This window comes from Cynara cardunculus (assembly GCF_001531365.2).
Source record: "Cynara cardunculus var. scolymus isolate 2C chromosome LG 1, CcrdV1, whole genome shotgun sequence".
NCBI classification, from domain to species: Eukaryota; Viridiplantae; Streptophyta; class Magnoliopsida; order Asterales; family Asteraceae; genus Cynara; species Cynara cardunculus.
Genome location: NC_037528.1, coordinates 8,820,895 through 8,841,158, shown reverse-complemented (window position 1 = coordinate 8,841,158; position 20,264 = coordinate 8,820,895). Strand labels below are relative to the sequence as shown.

At 36.3% G+C, this 20,264-nt stretch overlaps 3 protein-coding genes across 3 annotated transcripts; all 3 read right to left on the bottom strand.

Annotated features, from left to right (window-relative positions):
• Nucleotides 1-162: 162 nt before the first annotated feature.
• Nucleotides 163-4,811, bottom strand: LOC112516457 (sucrose-phosphatase 2-like). Its single transcript, XM_025123508.1, has 9 exons — nt 4,714-4,811; nt 2,675-2,755; nt 2,257-2,556; nt 1,989-2,090; nt 1,668-1,862; nt 1,037-1,327; nt 757-943; nt 600-646; nt 163-509 (listed from the first exon to the last, which is right to left on the bottom strand). Exons 2-9 carry the CDS (start codon nt 2,732-2,734, stop codon nt 414-416), a joined length of 1,278 nt encoding a protein of 425 aa, XP_024979276.1. The 5' UTR covers nt 2,735-2,755; nt 4,714-4,811; the 3' UTR covers nt 163-413.
• Nucleotides 4,812-7,018: 2,207 nt separating this feature from the next.
• Nucleotides 7,019-11,349, bottom strand: LOC112501250 (myosin-binding protein 7-like). Its single transcript, XM_025104964.1, has 4 exons — nt 11,196-11,349; nt 9,554-11,015; nt 7,533-7,579; nt 7,019-7,429 (listed from the first exon to the last, which is right to left on the bottom strand). The coding sequence occupies exons 2-4, from the start codon at nt 10,847-10,849 to the stop codon at nt 7,318-7,320; spliced, it is 1,455 nt and encodes a 484-aa protein (XP_024960732.1). The 5' UTR covers nt 10,850-11,015; nt 11,196-11,349; the 3' UTR covers nt 7,019-7,317.
• A 918-nt stretch (nt 11,350-12,267) lies between these two features.
• LOC112517256 (D-lactate dehydrogenase [cytochrome], mitochondrial) lies at nt 12,268-19,985 on the bottom strand. The gene is made up of 18 exons (XM_025124633.1): nt 19,726-19,985; nt 19,507-19,609; nt 18,632-18,732; nt 17,833-17,881; nt 17,201-17,293; nt 16,617-16,731; nt 16,435-16,495; nt 16,177-16,213; nt 16,043-16,104; nt 15,541-15,637; nt 15,348-15,422; nt 14,274-14,382; nt 13,818-13,927; nt 13,488-13,550; nt 13,210-13,289; nt 12,840-12,970; nt 12,725-12,768; nt 12,268-12,627 (listed from the first exon to the last, which is right to left on the bottom strand). Exons 1-18 carry the CDS (start codon nt 19,983-19,985, stop codon nt 12,508-12,510), a joined length of 1,710 nt encoding a protein of 569 aa, XP_024980401.1. The 3' UTR covers nt 12,268-12,507.
• Nucleotides 19,986-20,264: the final 279 nt, after the last annotated feature.

The following is a 20,264-nucleotide window of genomic DNA, read 5'->3' as shown; positions in this document are numbered from 1 at the left end:
ACTTGATTCTCCTCTAAAACATCAAATAGCCACCCTCTATATATTTTAAGGCTAAATTGGTCATTTTACCTGTTCTACCATCTTCACTTCTGTCTTACCAAATAATGAACAGTTGTTTTGTCCTATCTCGATACCAAACGCACCCTTAGAGATAAGTTTGGGTTGATCAAGAAAATCATATGTTTTGACATTATAACCAACTAGTTTCACTCGAAAGATTCCAGGCCGTAAAATGCCATTCGTGTATACAAATATCATATAGAACAGCAACAAGTTCATCAGAACAGACCAGCCTCCATCAGGGATAATGTTTGAATGACCAAAACTGCTATAAAGATTCGACTTGCTACATTTATTTCCGGTACAACATTATGTAATCTAAGATACCTCAAAGACGGGCAGCACGTATAACCTTAAAGATACCAATTCTTTCCGCTAGTTGTTAACTCATCATCCATCCATGTCTGGTGCACATTTACCCAACTGAACCCTTGTGACGGTTTCACATCCTGTAAGCAACAATGATCAAAACACACATCAAGAAACACCATCATGCGTAATTCTTGTAAAGATATCTTTAGAAGAAAAAAAAGCGTAACCTTTGAACTCAGTATAGCTGTCGTGAAACAACATTGTTGCCCTTCGCCTACATTTTACAACTAACCGTTAGATGTTTCATGTCTCATAAACTGTTCTTAAGATTTTTGGGGGAACATAAGAAAATGGAGATCGCGAAATGAGTGAAGGAAGACACACCAGTTTGCTCCAACTTCTTAAACTTGACGAGCCATGTGTCTGAATCAATCTGAACAGGGAAAACTTGATCAACCCAAACTCGATATTGTTTCCCTTTTTTGTCTCCAGAGCAGTCTTTTAGCGTACCAATGATATCATGAAGGGATTGTTCGACACCAAAAGGATTGATGTATGCACCTAATGGAGACTGTGTAAATGGAGAACGAAAAGCAACCAAGATGATGAGTATGGGGTTAAAAGACCAAAAAACATGAATAGCAGTGAAGGTTACTGAACATACACAAACTCCTTTCAGATAGTCCAAATAGTGTTCCGGATTCTGCATTTCTGCACGTTGCCACCTCTCAAGTAGCAAGTAAAACTTCACTGCTTCATAAGCAGGATCAAAATGGTCCAACTTAGCATCTAAAAGATTGGGTAAATCTCTGGGTGACATACTTGGGCCAAGCTTAAAATGACCGATTGCTTGTATGATACCAGCTGCACACCTTTCATCTGCATGAATAATCTTGGGGTTATCTTTTGCATTTTCAGCATGCCACTGCAATAGTTCTTCCTGTGCATTCTTGACCTGCAAGAAGAAGAGCTATAAATACGAGCACACTTGTGTAAATAGGGGATGATGGGAGGAAGTTCAAGTGAAACCATAATATTTCGAGAACCTCATAACCAACTATTTCATGTATTATTCATGATGAATAATCATGAATATTATTTATCATCAATACCAAACATTTTCATAATGTATGATATCATGCATTCTTATCATAAATGTCATGTGTTTTCATCATGAATGCTATAAATATCTATCATGACATTCATCATGAATAGTTGGTTTTGAGGTTCTCAAAATATTTATGGCTCTCACTTAAACCTGCCCCAGATGATGGCAAAACAGAGGAGACAACAACCATGACACCATATACGTCTGGAATGGTGAATAGCTCCGCATCATTGCCAGAATCTCCACACGCCAGGGTATTTTGCGGTAACTTTCCCTCAGCCTTCAACTTCTTATGCAAATAAGCAAGAGCTTGACCTTTTCCGGCACCTTGAGGCAATATGTCCAAATCCATCCCACCACTGTAAATTATTTTGACATCTAGCTGACAACCAAGATATTAGTGATTTGAAGAGGGAAGGAAAATAAAGTTGACCTACATATATGGGTAACATGATTAACACTAAGCATTGACTAACAAAAAATTAAAGGAAAAAAATTTCATGCTCACCCCTCGTTTAACCAGAATTTCAGAAAGATTTTTCATTACTTCCTGAGCCTTTTCTTTCTTAACATAGAAGCTAGCTTTGTGAGGGCGTTGCTCAGTTTCAGACTGCATCGCCAAAAAAAAAGCAACCAACTTTTTAGAAAACTATAAAGTCTCAACACATTTATAAGCAGGTATCAAAAGGGAATCTAATCACTGTGCTATTATCAAGATAATCCCCATAATATCCTTCTAATAACAAAGTAAATTACAACTATGTGTGGAATCATACCTGCAGAGTAAGTTCAGGAAACTTGCTTGCTTCCTCTGTGACTATCTTTTTGTCCCATTTATGATTCAAAACAGTGACCCAACCTTCATCTGGCACCATTGCATTACCATATGTTATCTCAGTACCCACTGACATAATGGTAATGTCAGGGGTTAGCATGGGGTGTTCTTTCCTCAACTGCTTGTATAATGTAGGCGATCTTCCCGTTGAGAACACCAGTAATGAATCATGGCGGTATTTAGTTTCCCATAAGGCATTAAACCTTAGTAAAGAAAGGTTCTCGGGATCGTGATGATCAACCTGCAACATTGTTTATTAAATCTTTAGTATACACTATTCACTCTAATGGCACAATAAGGTTATGTTCACTTGTAAATGAGACCACAAATTAAAAATGTTGTGACTATAAATCACCTACCATAGTATGGTCAAGATCTGAGACGATCATGAGGCGTGCAGGACTCTTGAGCCGATTCATGATTGTCTAAGTTACTTAACCCTGTAAACGATTAATTCACCAATATCATTAGTTTGAAGTTTGACCACCATGGCATACTCCTCTCCCATGATTAAACTTCACATGTAGTTAGGTAAAAATGTTCTATTACAAGTCAAATGTCTAAAAATGCCCTCCAATAAAAACAAAATAAGCAATTCATGTGAACCAAATCAATACCATCAATAATCTACAGCAAAGAATGGTCAAACTGTAGCTTAAAAGTTTTCCAAACAAGGAAAAAAACCAAACCAAAAAAACCAGTATCCCCGGATTGCAAGGTAATGTTGCAATTTTCATGTGGGTATATAGTCCAACACAACTTGGGCTTTAGTCACCTATATTTGACAACCTTAACAGTGTATTTCGTGTTTAAAGTATGTTACAAAATAACCACAATGAGCAATGGCTTGAGCAATTGCTACAAGTATCAAGTTACACAAGATTAAACCTTCAGGAGGCAACCAAAGGACCTTGCAGACTAAAGAATATAACAGCAGATCCTATGGCCTGTTGTTATATTATATGTAGGTGATAGTACCTTCCACAGGCAAGTAAGCAACTTACTCATTACAGTCATGCTTCTAAGTTTTTACCTATTTCTTTAAGCTTCATAGGATCTCACTCCAGCTATGAATGAGGGGTATGCATCCTGTAACTAACTTCTGATCAAAATCTCTAYAGACTAAAACCAGATATACACTAAACATGCACCTTTGTATATCTATATTTAAAGTTCAGGTAATTACTCTTAAGTAGATACGACTAAGAAAGTGAATGATGCCAAACTAGCTAGCTAGTACCCTTGACAGGATAGAAATAGCTCAGCTCATCTCCCTACATCAGTGATACCATAAGAGTCATCAGTCTAATGAAGCAAGTGGTTATGTGTCAAAATGCTACTCACATTGTCCCATGAAAATTGCAATGTATATGAGTGACATGAAGTTTCTAAAAACTGACTATTAGTCAAGTTTTAAATTCCCTCCAATGATGATAAGATAGAAAAATCTGTGGACCAAAAATCAATAGCATCAATAAGATTTGATGATGAAAGAGTTACCAACTTTTCAAACTATCTTCATTTGTTTTTAGTTGCAAACTAACCACTTTTCCTGCAACAATAGCAAAAAAGAAAAGCCACACAGTTTGCAAGAACCAGCTATAAATTCAAAAAACTACTGGCTAACTAGGGCACTAATGTCTAAAATAATTCACTTTTGCATAGGATGATGCCCTTTTTTGCAGGATTGATGATTGGCTTGCAACAGAAAAGCATGTATAGTGATTTGAAAAGTGACAACTCAATAAGAAAACATTGCAGTTTGAAGACTTTACCCTCAAGAAAGTGTACCAACAAAGCTGGACCCAGATTATACATTTAGAGGTGATAATAGTTACCTAATAAATTTGGAATTCAATTTTCGCCATTTTCAGATATCCACTCAAAAGCATGTAAGAAGATACGAGGTTGAACCCACAATGGCAAAGCAAACTATACAAAATCTGAAAGGAACCATCTCCAGTAGTACTTAATTTAAACATATATCAAAACAAAGTTCTATCAATCCGGCAACATGCTCACTTACTTGATCAATAAAAAAGGGAAGGGGGATTCAAACCAAAAACCATTCAAGCTACTCCCTTGATAGTTGCAAAACATGTGAGTATCAACCTAAAAGTTTCCAACTTCTATTCTTTAGAGTTCCACTCAATTCATCGAACCGATTAAAAAACTCCATTAGATCAAAATCTATCTTCGATCTTACAATAAAGTTAACTTGGGTAAAACAAAATCAAATTTATTCTCACACAGGGTAAATCTAAATCTATTAACAGAGACTGAAAATCAAAAAACACGTATAGGGATTAAACAATTGAATTAAATGGAGCTCCGATGAAAGATAAGGGTTTTGTTCTGTGCATCAGACGGAGGACGGAAGTTGAGAGAGATTACTTACCAGTGGAATGAAAGTGGGGGATAGTGGAACAGTGGATTTGGGAGTGAGAAAAAGAATGAACGGAAACGTCTTGTTTGAGATATGAAAGGATCGGATCCAAGTTATTTGGCGCTTTTTTGGTGACGAATATATATCAGAACAAAAAGCATCAAAAATGCCACGGAATATGCCCAAAACCACTTGTTCTCAATTATATTCTTTCAAAATTCACTTGGTGTCAAATTTGGTATTTACTGTTACCAACAAAGTAGATTTATTGTTTGTATCTAATTTTTTTTTTTTTTCTGATTAACTTGGAAATCTAACCCGCTATGTGATCCGACTAATCCCAGGACGACCACCTGTTTTGCAGATAGCCCGGAGTCACCGTATTTGAACCTCCGTGACCACAAGAGGATTTTTATTCCTCCTTAGATTTGAAACTGGGACCTCCTGGTACTTTTGATATTTGGAGTCAAACTCAAACCAATCAAGCACTATCCTTGTGGTTTGTTTGTATCTAATTTTACATCAATTTTTATGGAAAATTTGTTATGGGAGGGTTTAAAAAATATCTTGTACAAGTTTTTCTATCATTTTATAGAAAGTTTCAACTTACAATGCCATTTAGGCATTTAGCTAATCAAGTTTTATAGAAAGTTCCAAGTTACAATATCATTCAGGCATAAACCTAGTATACTTGTTTATGTTACGATCACCAACTTTGTGCTAAAATACATTATATATTCGATGAATTATGTTAAAACCAATTCAATTGTTACAATAGAACAATTGTCGAACAAGGACCTTCAAGTACTAAAATTATCAAAGAACAATTTATCAAAAAATGCAGTAGAATCTATGCAAGTCTCGTTGACAAACAGAAAATCCTCCGGTTTCAAGTCTCTATGCATAGCCCCTAAACAATGGCATGCTTCCACCACCCCAACTATGATCCGAGAAAGCTAGGCTGCCTTCTTCTGTGTGCAATGCCCACATTATATGATACTATCAAATAGCTCCCCTCCAGCACAAAGCTCCATAATAACATAAACTGCAACTGCATCTTCATCTTCATCTTCATAAGCACCCACAAATCGATACATTTGGGTGCCCTGTCATGTGATGCATTATCTGTATTTCCCTCTTAACATCTTCTATATCCTCCTCCATTATCAACTTCCCTACCCAATGTATAAATGTCCTTCATGTTCCTTGCAATACCGATCCAATGTGAGATCCCGCACTGGCCATCAAAAGCAACCGAGTTAGAAGCTGAGTTAAAACATTGTCAGATTTTGGTTGTTGAAATTTATTGTGCAAGTAACACAAAGTCAATTCAAAAGCCTGGATGGATCAATATTAACGCTTATATTTTTCTGACAACTTTAATACATTTTATGTCTAATCCTTTTCGCAAGACACGCGCCAACATACTTATAACTATTAGAATGCTTGGGGGACGTAGTGAGGTTACATTCGCTTTGCCCCTCATAGTGAAAAATTGAATCACCCTTAATGATGTTACCACCATTATTCGTTTTATATTGTTCATAAGCATCGTTGTCATAAATTTGAGAGGCTACATTATTATACGGGAACTTAAATTTGAGTTTTAGTGGTTGACATGACAATAGTATGTAAATTGTTGAAACTGAAATTGATTTATTAATGTTTTTTATTGTATTTAATATAATTAATTATTTTATTCTTTTATTACGTTAATTTTTGTGCCATCGTTGATTTTAATTCATGCCACCTTTCTTGAAATGCTTAACCCACCATGCCTAACTATCGTGATGCTTAACTTTAAAGTGACATTAAAATAAACATTGTTGTCATTACATAATCGAAAAATAAAATGTGAAATGCGGATTTTTTGAATACATGTATTGTAAAAAAGTTTATTGGAAAGATTAATGTACATCATTATATGGTTTAAATAGGTCATTTTTTATATGACTATAAAAATAAATAATTTACAAACAACATCATCTAAAAATAAATAATTTTCAAACCGTTGGATATATTTTCAATTGAAGGGTGTAGAACTTTTATGAACTTCATAGAACATGTAGCTCAATTGAGGATTATTTGTGTGCACATCATACATACAAATGAATGGTTACAAATATATATTTCAGTTTTTGTACACACAAGAAGTGACGACGGCTGGCAAATTGGGACCACGATGATTTTAAACAAGGAAACGTATACGAAGTTACTCCGTTTAAAATTTGCATTCGGAACCAAAGCAGAGTAACTGCAATCTCTTTTTTTGGTTTCTATTGCAGTCAGTGTAATCTTCTACAGGTTTCATATCAAAAAACCTGCAATCTTCAACTTCATATCCACCAAATCATATTCGTAATTTACAATGCAATAGACACCAAATAATATTCATGCATTCAAGAACACCTTACAAACCAGGGCGCCAATCTTCTCCTACCACTCACTATATTTGTATCCACATTTTCTTCAACACTCGCTAATCAACCAGTCCAATTTCAAAAGATCAAAAGCAACCAACACTTCCCCCACTATGATCCCCAAAGAAATTATTTATATAAAATCCAAAAACCAAACAGTGTGTTGTAGATGTTTAAACCTGGCAGAAAGTCCAAATCAATATTTCAACAACTGCGTTCTTGAAAGACACCTCCATTGCCCCATTTGCGGTCCCTTGTCTAACACCATTCGCAACCCCACGTTATTGACCGACATACCAAACATGTATCTGAAAAAAAGAAGATAAAAAATTGCATGTTTGAGCAGAAGAAACACTTACGACCATAACACAAGATAATGGAAGAACTTGACAACAAAGACGATCAACTTACTTGCTTTGACGTGCTCTCCTTCTCCAAAAAAGAAATGATGCGATCCACTGGCCAAAGAGATCAACATAATACTTATAAGTAAAAGTTTGATGAAAATCCAACAACAAACAAAGATATTTAAATAAAACTCATTTGTGAATGGAGAATGTAAGCAGTCAAGAAAGAAATTCAAAGGAACTACTGGTCCTGCACTCAATGCAGGAGCTCCCTGCACCAGTCAAATGTTTAGCAAGATAAGGCTCGGTACATCAATAAGGATGCAGTAAAGGTGGTATGACATATACCCAAATCAATAACTAATGTGACATGTTCTTCACCTAAAAACCGTCTCAAGGTCCTCAAAATAAGATCAATTTTAAAATGCATACTAAAGATTAGCACCTGGTATCTAATTTTCAGAAAAATGTCATGTACGACCGGATGAGGACTCGTGTGAAACCGGAAAAGGTATTTACGGATCGAGATAGGGCTGCACAACGGATAAGCAATAATCCAGTTCCTATTTGTTGTGATTTCAGATGAAATCTCCAGATGGATCCAGAGGAGCGTCATATATTGTATGTTATTAGCAAGTGATGTTGTGTTGTTAGTGGAGTCGAAGGGATGTCGAGAGGTTGAAGCAGTGGAAGGCGGCTTGGGAAACACAAGGCTTGTGTATTAGTTGCTCCAAGACAAAAGACATGTTTAAGCTCCTCAATCAAACAGGGGTAGAGGTGAGGACGAAGTAACGCACCATGTAAAGTTGGGCGGTTAAATTGGAAAGTTGCTAAGGGGGTGTTGTGTGACAAAAATGTTCACTTAATGGAAAGCAAATTTTCCAGGATAGCCATTAGACCAGCCATGTTGTATGGGTCAGAGTGTTGGGCAAGAAAGAAGGCCCATGAGAGGAAGTTGAAAGTTGTAGAAACGAGGATGCTTAGACTTGTGGTTGGAACATGTTAGACAAGATATTGAACAAGTCCTTCCAGGCGGAGTAGGGAGCTGTGTGCAAAACGATAAATTGAGTGAGGGTTGGACACGTTCGCAAGATACCCATTGCGGCATCAGTGAGAAAAGTAGAAAGTATGACGGTCGAAGGCGCGACAAGAAGGAACATATCCAGGAGCACATGGAATGAGCTATTGACAACGGACATGACAACCTTAGACATTTACGAAGGTCGAAGACATGACCTCCAATAAAAAGTTCTTGGAAACCTTTTTATATTCATGGTTTTCGTTTCATTTGGTTTGGTTACTCATCAAAAAATATAAATACAGAATTTCCTGGAAACCTTCTCATGATCAATGTCTATCAAAAGTTCCTACAGTATACGATCAGTCAACAAGGCAAGAGCATATACATATAACTGAAACATCTACTACACTATATGATCAGTCAACAAGGGCAAGAGCATATACATATAGCTGAAACATCTATCATGTACCAAGTGCTAACTGCTATAAACACAAAAACTCACAGTTCATACCAACAAAACTTGAAAATACCAAAAGTGGTTATAGCAAGAGAATTGAGTTCCTGAGAAGGTGACCATACTTGAAAGATCAGCAACAATGACAAGTATTTTATCCCTGATTAGTTGGGATAGGTTCAATAAAATCTATCAGAGATATGGTTGAAACATAGATTAAAGCAAGGTAAGAACGGTCGTTACTTAGTTTAAACAGAGAGAAAATTATGCCCTCACATATGAATTATGCTGAAAAATAGAATTGGCAACAGGAGGGGAAAAACTATTGCCAAGCCCATCAACTCGTATTAAGGAAAGGAATGCATTACAACTAATCGAGACAAGATGATTCTGATAAATGTATGAATGATCAACCACACTTCTGATGGTGAGCTAAGAAATCTATAGGAAGCATATGATCAAAAATATTTATAAACATATTACCAAAACATCATAAGCAAATATTTAACTAAAATCACTAACAAATTAAGAACTCCATATAGCACATGCAACTTAACAGATATGTGCAGCATTGTAACATGAATTTATCACAAACGTAATTTGCTATTACCTTGAACAGCACGAAAAAGGTAAAGTTCCCAAACACAGATCGCTTCTTAACAGGCATCCTGCTTGGTGGCGACATGTCTTTGTACAAATGCTGAGCTATTTCCTTAAGCAGTACCAATTGTGCTTTATCGGTCCGCATGGACATGAGTGCCTGCTTCATGGATTCCCTGTCTGCCTCCAGGGCATGAAGCCTTGCATATAGCTTCTTCACCTCTATATCCCCAATATCGGTGCGATATGATGAATCATTTCGAGTACTATCAAGATCATCATATACACCACGATTAGCCTTGAGATCATCATCAAAAGATGCTGCATTATGAATAGAGTCAACGGTATATATCCTGTCACTCATGTCATCTCCAAATTCGGATGCACTCTCCACCTTCTTGAGATCAGGAGAATCAGACACAAAGTCTTCTTTAGTTGCGATGAATGATTCAGCATTATCAGTAGATAACTTCTGTGAATGATCCTGCAGCCATGGTGAGTGACCAACAATCACCTTCTCCAGCACTGGACTATGATTAGGACTCGTCTCCAATTGATTGATCCTTTCTTCTATATCTCTCAGAGAATGTGGGGACTCGCCAAATGCATACTGCTCTATATCAACTGTCCCATTGTCAAACTCGGGATCCACATGATTTTCAATCAAATGGCATTTTAGAGGAGGGTAATTATATGCAGGGAACTCATATTGGTTCTCCAGGTTTGTGCCAAGACTATTACTGCGTGTCAAACCACCGTTCAGCCCCTCTACTTCGGATTCTGTGAGACCATAACTAAACATCCTGTGTTTATATGCCTGCACCTCACAAGTCAGAGCTTGTATGGTTTGTTCTCTCTTGTACAAGAAATCCTCCATTGACATAATCTCTTGCTGGTCATGAGCCATCTTCTCCTCAGAAAAACGCTTGAATTGCCGGGCCTCCATCTGGACTTCAGCCTTTTCACGCTGCAACCTCAAGATCATCGACATGGCCTCATTGGCGGCCGAGGAAGCGGCGTTTCTCTCCTCATCCAATTCATCCGACATCTCTTGAATGGTTTGTTGTTGGCTGCTAACCATCTCCCGCAACGCAACACATTCATTTCCAATGTCTACACGAGCCACATCAGGAATCAAAAGACCAGGAATGAACAATTTATCGTCATCTCTCTCATCAAGCTTTCTCTTCATGGAGCGAACCCATGCCCCAGAATATGATCCGTCAAATTTTGCAGAACAACAATCACACCCACAATCACACCATTTGATCACAGTTGCCTCAGGCTGCTCACTCTCAGACTCCATATTTATAGCAAACGTTCATCAAATCAGTCAAAAACAAACCACCCTACTCAATGGAAGATTTCGTCGCACCAAATAGTTTCTGAACCCCCCCACCCCTTCAAAGGAGATCGTTTACCATATAAAAAACCATCAATCCTTCCAGATAAATGTAAACGACAACAGAACCCTGTGATAACCCACATATTCAATCAGAACATACAAAAATAACAAACAATTTAATCGAATATAAGTTTCTAACTACAAATTTAGGTCAACGCGATCACAAAATATTTCTGAAACGGAAATACAAATATAATCACACATATTCCGGTAAGATTCTTGACCTAATTGTTCAAAATTACATTACCTTGAAGGATTTTGTGGAGGAAATCAAGGGCCCGTAGGGGGCTCAGCCCATGCCGATGTCCAGATATGAAAATTTTCCCAATAAAAATGAGAAATCTAGCGAAAATTTGACCTAGAGATTGGGGAGGGAATTTATTTGGAGAAAACCGTGGAGAAATGATTGGGAATTAAAAGAGCGGGTGATAGAATCTGAAACCCTAGAATTGTAATTTTTGTATCAAAAATCTTTTGGATATCCGGACAAAGAAACGACTATTATTTTATTACGAGATATATAACAGTAAATACAAAAGATCTAAAAAGCTGTGGTAGGACCGATGCAAAGAGTTCGTGGGTTGGCTGTCGGACTCTACAACTAATTTTTCTACTTTTATTTTTTTTCTTTAAACTATTAAATTTTATAATAACACCAAATGATGTAACAACTCCCTAAATTTCTAAATCCATGAAAAGGTCGACCTACTAAAAGAGATTGAAAATTTTATCTGTTTGGACAGGTATCTGTAGGTGTCTTATCTTAACGGGGTGAAGATTTCGTATTTTAGCAGGTAATGAGGTAAAGAGTTATCTTCATACTCAAAGTTAGGGTCGGATATGGCATCACTTGTCCTCATCCGACCTTAATTAAATCTTTTATTTTATTATCATAGACATATAGCGTGTGTATAAATGAATATATACAAGGATATATGTTTATTACTAAATCATAAATTAATTTTATTTTCAATATTGTTAATTAATGTAACGACGACTCATTATAATTTTAACTTTAAAATACATCGTTTTTTACTAAACGGGTGCCCACCGGTCCCCTGAATCCGTCAAGGACTCCTTCTCCTCGAACCCGTCAGGCAATAGTAAAAGCAAGGTCAGGGATGGGGGCTTAAGCATGGATCAGGGATGCATTACACATCCCGTTTTCATCCCCAACACATGCGTACTTCAATGTATAATGTATGTGTCATAAATTTTAAATCAATATATTTATTTTTTTAAGAAGTTGCGATTGAGGAAAAAAAATATAACAGTTATTCAAGGGTTCGTATAGCGATTAACTTCATATTCATATTAAATTAGTCAAGATTGCATACCCTCGCAAGAGGAATACTGAATTCTTGAAAACCAAACATTAGGGGGTAGAGCAGTTGTCTCATCTGGCTTGCAAACACATACAATATGTAACAATTTGTACATATGTAAAATATTTTGTAACAACTAGGAAAACCCTAAAGGCCTTCACGAGATTCAAACTGAAGACGTATGGCGAGATTAACAACAAGAGACTTGGAGTGTCTTGTATCTATGAATCTCCATTAGAAACAAATATGTGGGGGAATAAGCTTTCCAGGATTCATGATGTTGTTGGGATCCAAAGCAGCCTTTATCTTTTTCATTGCCCTCAAATTCTCTACTCCAAGTTCTTTTTCAAGATACTGCACCAAATGCAATCAATATTTCAAATCAACTCAACAATCTGCAAAAAAAACTCATAAGTTGAAGTCATCTCAATGTGCATGTATATATGCTTACCTTCACTTTCCCCGTGCCTACGCCATGTTCTCCAGTACATGTACCTGAGATCAGTAGTTACAAACTCAGATGTAAATGCGAGTGAGTACGCAAGTGAATCAATAAATTTCCGTACCGTCCATTGATAGAGCAGCATGAACCATAAAATTGTTCAATCTTTCAGCTTCTTTGCGCTGTTCCTCGTCTGCTGGATCGAACAAAATCACAGTGTGAAAGTTACCATCTCCAGCATGAGCAATCACCATGCTGTCAACAGGAATGGGTCAAACTTTATATAACTATATCTGTAAGTATTTCATCTCGGGTATGAAAATGAAAATATAGAAAAAGACAACCTTGGTGCAAATCCATGTTCCATAACCAACAGGTATATGAAAGATTGGGGATGGAGGGATTTTTGACCTTTGTTTTCTTGATAATGGCCAATAGTTTAACATCAAGTCAAGGTGTACAGAATACACATAATTAATGTGGATGAAGCATACCATAGCAGCGATGAAGCATCTAGCTCTTCTTTAGATTTAGATATTAGTCCAGCAAGTTGTGATAAGGGAACACATACATCCTGCAAAGAGTTTAAGCATAAATTTTGCAAATATACTTCCCACCGAAAAAGAATGAGAGAAAAAAAAAGATAGTGAAATTTCCCCCATCAAACGAGATATAATTGACTTTTCTGGTCAACCATCAAGATATAGGAGTTACTTTATAATGCAATTATGATTTTGGAGGGAAAATAAAAGAAAACTAGTTATAGACTGACCGTTGTCATTGCTTCAAAATTAGGCGCCATTGCTAAGCAGGCATAGAGAGCCTCTTTCCTTATCTAGAAAGAAGAGGGAGCGAGAAAAGAAAATTTTAAAAATACTACAAGTTTAAAACTCAAAAGGATAATACAACAACGCAACACAAAAGCAGACATAAAGAGGCAAACTTATAGCATTAAGTTAGTCTCATAGTGGCTAATATTTTGTTTTCATGAAGAAAATACTAACGAAATTGGTGATTTACTAAAAGGGAGAAAAGACATCAAGAAATATATAGCATGTCAAAACCCCATGTAACAACCATGCAGCGATAAACACCAACTAACCTTCCAAAGTTCCTTTTTAGTTTCTGCATCTTCTGCAAAAACGAAGTCCGAGCCACTATGCTCAGATACAATCTTCTGAACTATAAGTGTCTGCTCACGTGTATATGCTTCTGTAAAATAGTCAATTTGATGCCAAATCTTAGCAGTCTTGTAAAAAGAAATTTATAAGCACAAGGTATCAGCAACCCTCCATTTTTATAACTATGCAAAATGTTTTAGAACTAATAAAACTAGTCTTTCAAGATTATGGTTTATGCCACAAATGTAAGAAAAAGGGATTCTATTTGCCGGAAGTAAAATCCCCTTTTTCTACGCAACTTCCTTTCTTTGCAGTTTCAACAATACAGTTACAAAATGTATCAACTCTCCACTTACAAATTGAATTGAGCAACCAAATTGCATCAGTTGGTATTCCGGTTAAGGATTTGAAAGACCAACAAGGAGAACAGGAATCACCTGTGCCGATAAATTCAAACATCAAAGTTGGAAATTCGGGCAAGTCTTTCCCATTGGCAATATTGACAGCCTTCACTTGAACCTCATCTAACAGCTCCACCCTGGACACCTAGCACAAACAGGATCAGAGTTCATCCCTACAATCATTCAGAATTCAATTCCACTCGTGATCAACATGTTCTTGCAGTTATTTAGATGAATAATGATGAACATTCATTGTCAATTTACAAGCAGCAAGATATGCACAATTTTTTTGTACCGAGACAAATTTTCACCAGCAGATGGTGGCAAAAGGGAAATGTATACATCCGCAGCTCAATCAAGTTGAGAGGGTTCTTTTGTAAGAGCCAGCTCCTTGAACAAGAACTTTATCTAAATAATGCATCTTTTAAGCATTAAATGTTGTGCTTTGCTCTATTTTCCAATTTAATATGTTAATTTAAAATGTTATCTTGTCTCCAACTCGTACCAAACTATTTTTTTATTTTACCATCAATTGGCAAGAAAGTTACACTATATTGCATCTTTCACCTCCAGTCAGAGAAAAAAGATGGACAAGAGAAGACCATGATATAGCCATAAGAAATGTTATGGATATTGATATGATTACAGATGCTGCTATGTGTATATATCTAGGGCAAAGATCAGGAGAAGGATCGTGTGAGAAGCATAAGAAGGGATCTCCACCCTTGATCTCAAACTCACCCATGAATCGCGCTTGATATGGGGATTGATCCGGTGCATCTCATCCTAATGTGCATCCAAGGGTGGAGATCCCTTCTTACACTTCTCACCTTAACTCTCCTTCTCACCGGAACCCAACCCGTAAAGATCAAGTGAGAACTTTGCAAAAAAAAAAGGAACTAGAGAACCACAAAAAAAAAACAGATGAAAAATCTATCAAAATGGATGTCAAAAAATATATAAGAGCACTTTGAGAAGAAATTACTCAAATGCACATGTGACAGATCCTTCCAAAGCACTTATATTGCATGAACTTAATGAGAGTTGAAAGATTCTGGAATAAAAAAGACGGTGAAAGTTATTGCAAAACAGAAAGAGAAAAAAACATACTTGTATGCCAGACAACATAGCTGCTATTGCAACATCAGCTGCATCTTTGATGGTAGGAAAATTGCACATGGCAACCTACAAGTCAACTGTGTGTAAGCAGAAAGGTCTGTCTATTTCTTCCTCTTTTGCCCTTATTCAATTAGAAAAAAATAAAAAAGGAAGTCTTAAGTAATTTTATAAAAAACAAACTTACAATTGAATGTTGCGGAATTTTCTGCAGGCGCAGTGTAACTTCTGTTATCACACCCAGGGTGCCTTCACTGCCAATCATGAGCCGAGTAAGATCATACCTGAAACACACAACTTCAATCATGATCGAGGACCAGCAATATCCTTCCAATTGATATCTAACTGATTTCCCCAATACAATCAAAATTCAATTAGTTCTCATTTCATCCTCTACTACAAACCTATCATGCGACTCTATCTCGTTTTACTGTCTCCAAAGAGAAGTAAAAGACGATACGAGGAAAATATGCATTTCGTTCTTATTCCTATATGACACACTTTCTACTATTCCATATATTGCCCTTGTAAAGGAACTTTTATAAGAACGGTGGTTATATGATGACAAGTGTCCCGTATACCCTCCAAATAGGCATTCAATGGATGGTAAGTTGCACCGAAGGATTAGTTTATCCAGCATATGAGTTATTTGTCACAAAAAAACACCGGTAATGACAATTAGAACCCACCCAGCAGCACTTTTTCGAGCACGAGATCCAGTCTTGACAACCTCTCCATCTGCTAAGACAGCCTAGAAAGGAAACAACTCATGGTGTGATGCCAACACGACTTCATCAAAAGAAATTGAAGGTAAGAAACCAACCTTGAGATTGATGACGTTGTCACGCATGGTTCCATACCTACATGTTTAAAGCATAAGTACAACCTCAAATACATACAAACAAAATCATAAGTCATTATTATCGATCATCATTAACATTACTACTAACTAGGGTTTATATTTGCTATAGTCAACCACCCCTGTCCCAAAAAAATGCAGCAATTTCCTTCTTATGATATCTTAGAATAAATGCGGCATAGTTTGGGACGGATAAAATACTAAACAAGATAACGAGTCTACCTAACAGCTAAAGAACCAGAACAACGCGTCCCACACATCCCTCCAATGGTTGCTCCAGGTCCTACCAACATAAACATATACACCTCAATCTCCAAATATACAGAAAAAGTGAAACGAGAACAATGCGGAAGGAAAACCATTTTAACAAGCACAAGTGCAATGTAGAACATGAAGACACTAACCGGGGTCAAGAGGAAAGAATAGACCATAAGGAGCTAGGTATTCATTAAGTTCCATCCATCCAATCCCAGGCTCCACAACAACATCCATGTCCTCAACATGTAAAGCTTTAACATGCTAAACGTGAACAGTTAATTCAGTTAGAATGAGTAGTCCACAAAGGCTTTTCAAATATTATAAGAAGATAAAGGAACAAGTTAGTTGTGAAAAGACTTCTAGTTGGGACCATGAGCATGAGTAAAGGCCCAAGAATGTGCTATTACAAGTAATGCTGACAGTAGGAAAACATATAGTTCTACCTTGATAACTTTCCAAAGAAACAAAGTCTTGCAATTTTGATGGACATTCAAGATGGGTTGTTGCAACTTTCATGGAATACAGGAACAAAACAATCTGATGAGGATTTTTCCTAGTAACTAAGACCACTTTGAAACATAACAACTTACTTCACAAGCACAACAGTGTACATGCTGAAAGAAAAAAGTTGAAACACACACCCACATATATGTATATCTTTTAAATCAACCAACAACGGCACAAGGTTGCTCATGTACCATAAATTTCGACAAGAAAGAGTGTTTCATACTTTCATTAGAGTCATGTCAATGCAAACACCTCCATTAGGAGATAAAGTGTGACCCTCAATTGATGTAGCTCCACCATATGGTACAATAGGGACCTGCATATGGAAAATGAATGAGCTCGTATTAATAGTGTACAAATTGAGAAAAAAGTAATGTATTGTTAGTGTAAATTTATACAAGTGGCTTTAAATTTGACATGTATCCATTTATGAATTGGTTAAAGGATTTTAATCTACTAAATTTTTCCATGAACTGACACATGTCAAACTTTTAGAACTAGATGTATAAATATTTTACCCTATCAGTGTATAGAAAATTGAGTAACAAACAGATCACAGTATTTCGCTAAGATCTTCAATGTGTATCATTAATGCAGATATAACAGTTGCATCATGGATTTGGCCACTATCCCAGATTCTAAAAACGATACTACCAACCTATCCCACAAATGTCAAGTTCACATGAAGAGGACCTACCTCACAGGATTGACACACAGCACATGCATATGTGTGTGTTTCCTATTTGGCTCAGTTTGTGTGTGTTAAAACATAAAAGAATTATTCAAAGAAAATGACATGGGCTAAACTCAAGAAAAAGAACTGGCAGAAAATTCTAGCAACGCAAGGGATTGGACCTTATGTCTGTTACAAGATCGAACAATCTTGGACACTTCATCTTCAGACCTGCACTCATAAAGTTTCATTTGTGATGGAATTAGGACAACTATAATCACGTCTTTTTAACCAACTAAAATAACAAAACTACAACTAACTTGGACAGAATACATTTAGGAAGCACGATACTTTCTACAAATGTTTATTTCATACTGCCTTCAGTCCTAGAAAGAAGGCCACATTAAAATCTAGAAACCGTTAAAATACCATATTTTGGACAACTTTACACCTGATCAAGTACAAATTGACAAAATGGCTATTTATCCATTCTCCACAAAATGAAAGAGAATGTTAAAACATCAAAATTGTCTTCCTATTATAATTTAAAATGAAACTCCCTTTTGGGTAAACAAAAAATTGTGAAGTGACCTCTCCTAATTAACATCATATGACTCCCATTTGCACCCTCCCAAAGTTGAAGGGCCTCGATGCACCTGGTCAGGTTAGGACATGTTGAGTGACTCCTCTTTTCTTACTAATCAGGAATTACCGTTACAATTTAAATCTTGTTATATCCTTTGCTAAGCAAAATATCTATTTTTCTCAGGCACATCAAAACTTCATAGTAGCATATATCTATCTTTAAAACCTTGAATTCTTTCATCTTAGCTTATTATAGGCGTCTGGACAGAAATCGACCTACTCTTTCACGCATTATATGATCTAAATCTTCACTAGCAAAGTTGGGTATAACAGCCAAGAAAGAAAAGAAAAAAAGAAGTTTATAGAGTGCTGAGACAAAACCACAAATTGTGTCACCTCGGAAACACAACCACATCAGGGATATTGACTGCTTTGTGAAAGCTGTATTGTGGTTTCCCATGGAAGTATCTTTCATCATAATCCAATGTCATGTTATCCTGTAAAATGAGCATAAACCACCTTGTTATATTGGTTCCTGTCCCAATTCTTACAATCCCAAAAAACCTTGACCCAATAAAGCTTGAAAGTTCTATCTTTACTTGCCATATAATCATCAAGAACCTCAAGGAACTTAGCCTCTGGTCCAAAAAATAAGAAAGAACAAAAACATTACCCAGGTTGCTGCAGAAAGGTATTATTGAATTAAATTTTTTTTTTCCAAAGAAAGAGGCACTATTTGGTAATTAAGGTCAAACACTCATTCTAGACTTCAGAAATTATATGAGCCACTTATAATTTCCATGATGTTTTTGACAAATTAACAAACTTCATATCAACATGAGCGACTGGCTTTAAGAACAATGATTCTTGACTTTTTGTTACAAATAAACTATGGTTTTACAAAAATGCAAGAAAAATGGTATACCTTGCAAACAAGAGAGATTTTGGACAAAAACCTCAAGCCTTATGGTTTTTTGCACTTACTTTTCCCTACTTTGTTCTAGATCCATAGTTCTTGCAAACTATTGTGGGTTTTTTTGGTATTTCACAAGATCATTAGTCAATAGTTCTTGAAAACCATAGTGGTTTTTTGGTATTTCACAATATCGATTAAAGCAGATTGTTAATTTGGTATTTCACATAGTGGTCTAAATAAATAGCTGGTGTAAATTTGTAACAAGATCCATATAAAGTAATAGGGTTTGCAATAATCAAACTTCTAATGGAGGGAGAAATTCGAAACATTATAAATGAATAATATGACAGAGTACTTGACATATGGCCTTCAGTTCCCTGATGAGTTCAGATGGGACTGGCTTATAAGTGCCCTTTACCACATACTTCGTGCTATCTTTTCCCCCAATTCGCCCAACTCTGAAACCCGCCAAAAAAATTCAAGGGTTCAGAAAACCGTTTCAATCAAAACAATACAACCAAGCCATGTCAGAAGATCAACTAAATGATGATGATGATGATCAACATTAAAATACCTTTCTTGGTGGTTAGGGGCATCGCATAGAGATGCGTTTTTCTGTAAATGGAATGCAAAAGAGCCACCGGAGACGGCGAGAACAATGGGAAGCAAAAAACTCCTCCATGATTGTTTGTTGCTGTTGTTTGAGTTGATTATAACTGTGTTCTCTAAACTGCGTGATTGAGGGGTGTGTTTGGAATGGATGAAGGAGTTTTGAATGAATTTGTTGGGTTTATAAGACGATCGCAGACGAGAGAACCAGTTGGAAAACGCCATTGCTATCTGGAGATGAGTTTCAAGTATCTTCAGGATGTAAAAGGAAATCTACACAGGCATTACAATTTGATAATCCAATCAAATATTATCGGCCATCATGTCAAATTCATATCCTCCGTATCTAACTTGATTTCCATTACTAAAGGGGAGTGCTAATGTCATGTGTTAAATGCCACTGGAATTGATAATAGTACAAATTTCAATGTCAAATAATAATATATTATGTTTTATTATTGTTTTATTAATCTATACTATATTATAAAACATTTGGCTAAAACT

Coding starts and splice junctions, on each gene's coding strand:
- LOC112516457 (XM_025123508.1), bottom strand. CDS start 2,734: ATGAATCGGCTCAAGAGTCCTGCACGCCTCATGATCGTCTCAGATCTT. Junction 2,091..2,256: donor TTCCTGAACTTACTCTGCAG/GTATGATTCCAC, acceptor TTGGCGATGCAG/TCTGAAACTGAGCAACGCCC. Junction 510..599: donor CAGCTATACTGAGTTCAAAG/GTTACGCTTTTT, acceptor TGTTGCTTACAG/GATGTGAAACCGTCACAAGG.
- LOC112501250 (XM_025104964.1), bottom strand. CDS start 10,849: ATGGAGTCTGAGAGTGAGCAGCCTGAGGCAACTGTGATCAAATGGTGT. Junction 7,580..9,553: donor CCTTTTTCGTGCTGTTCAAG/GTAATAGCAAAT, acceptor CTCTTTGGCCAG/TGGATCGCATCATTTCTTTT. Junction 7,430..7,532: donor AGGAGAGCACGTCAAAGCAA/GTAAGTTGATCG, acceptor TCTTTTTTTCAG/ATACATGTTTGGTATGTCGG.
- LOC112517256 (XM_025124633.1), bottom strand. CDS start 19,985: ATGGCGTTTTCCAACTGGTTCTCTCGTCTGCGATCGTCTTATAAACCC. Junction 16,105..16,176: donor ACAACGTCATCAATCTCAAG/GTTGGTTTCTTA, acceptor TTTCCTTTCTAG/GCTGTCTTAGCAGATGGAGA. Junction 13,551..13,817: donor CTAAAAAGGAACTTTGGAAG/GTTAGTTGGTGT, acceptor TCTTCTTTCTAG/ATAAGGAAAGAGGCTCTCTA.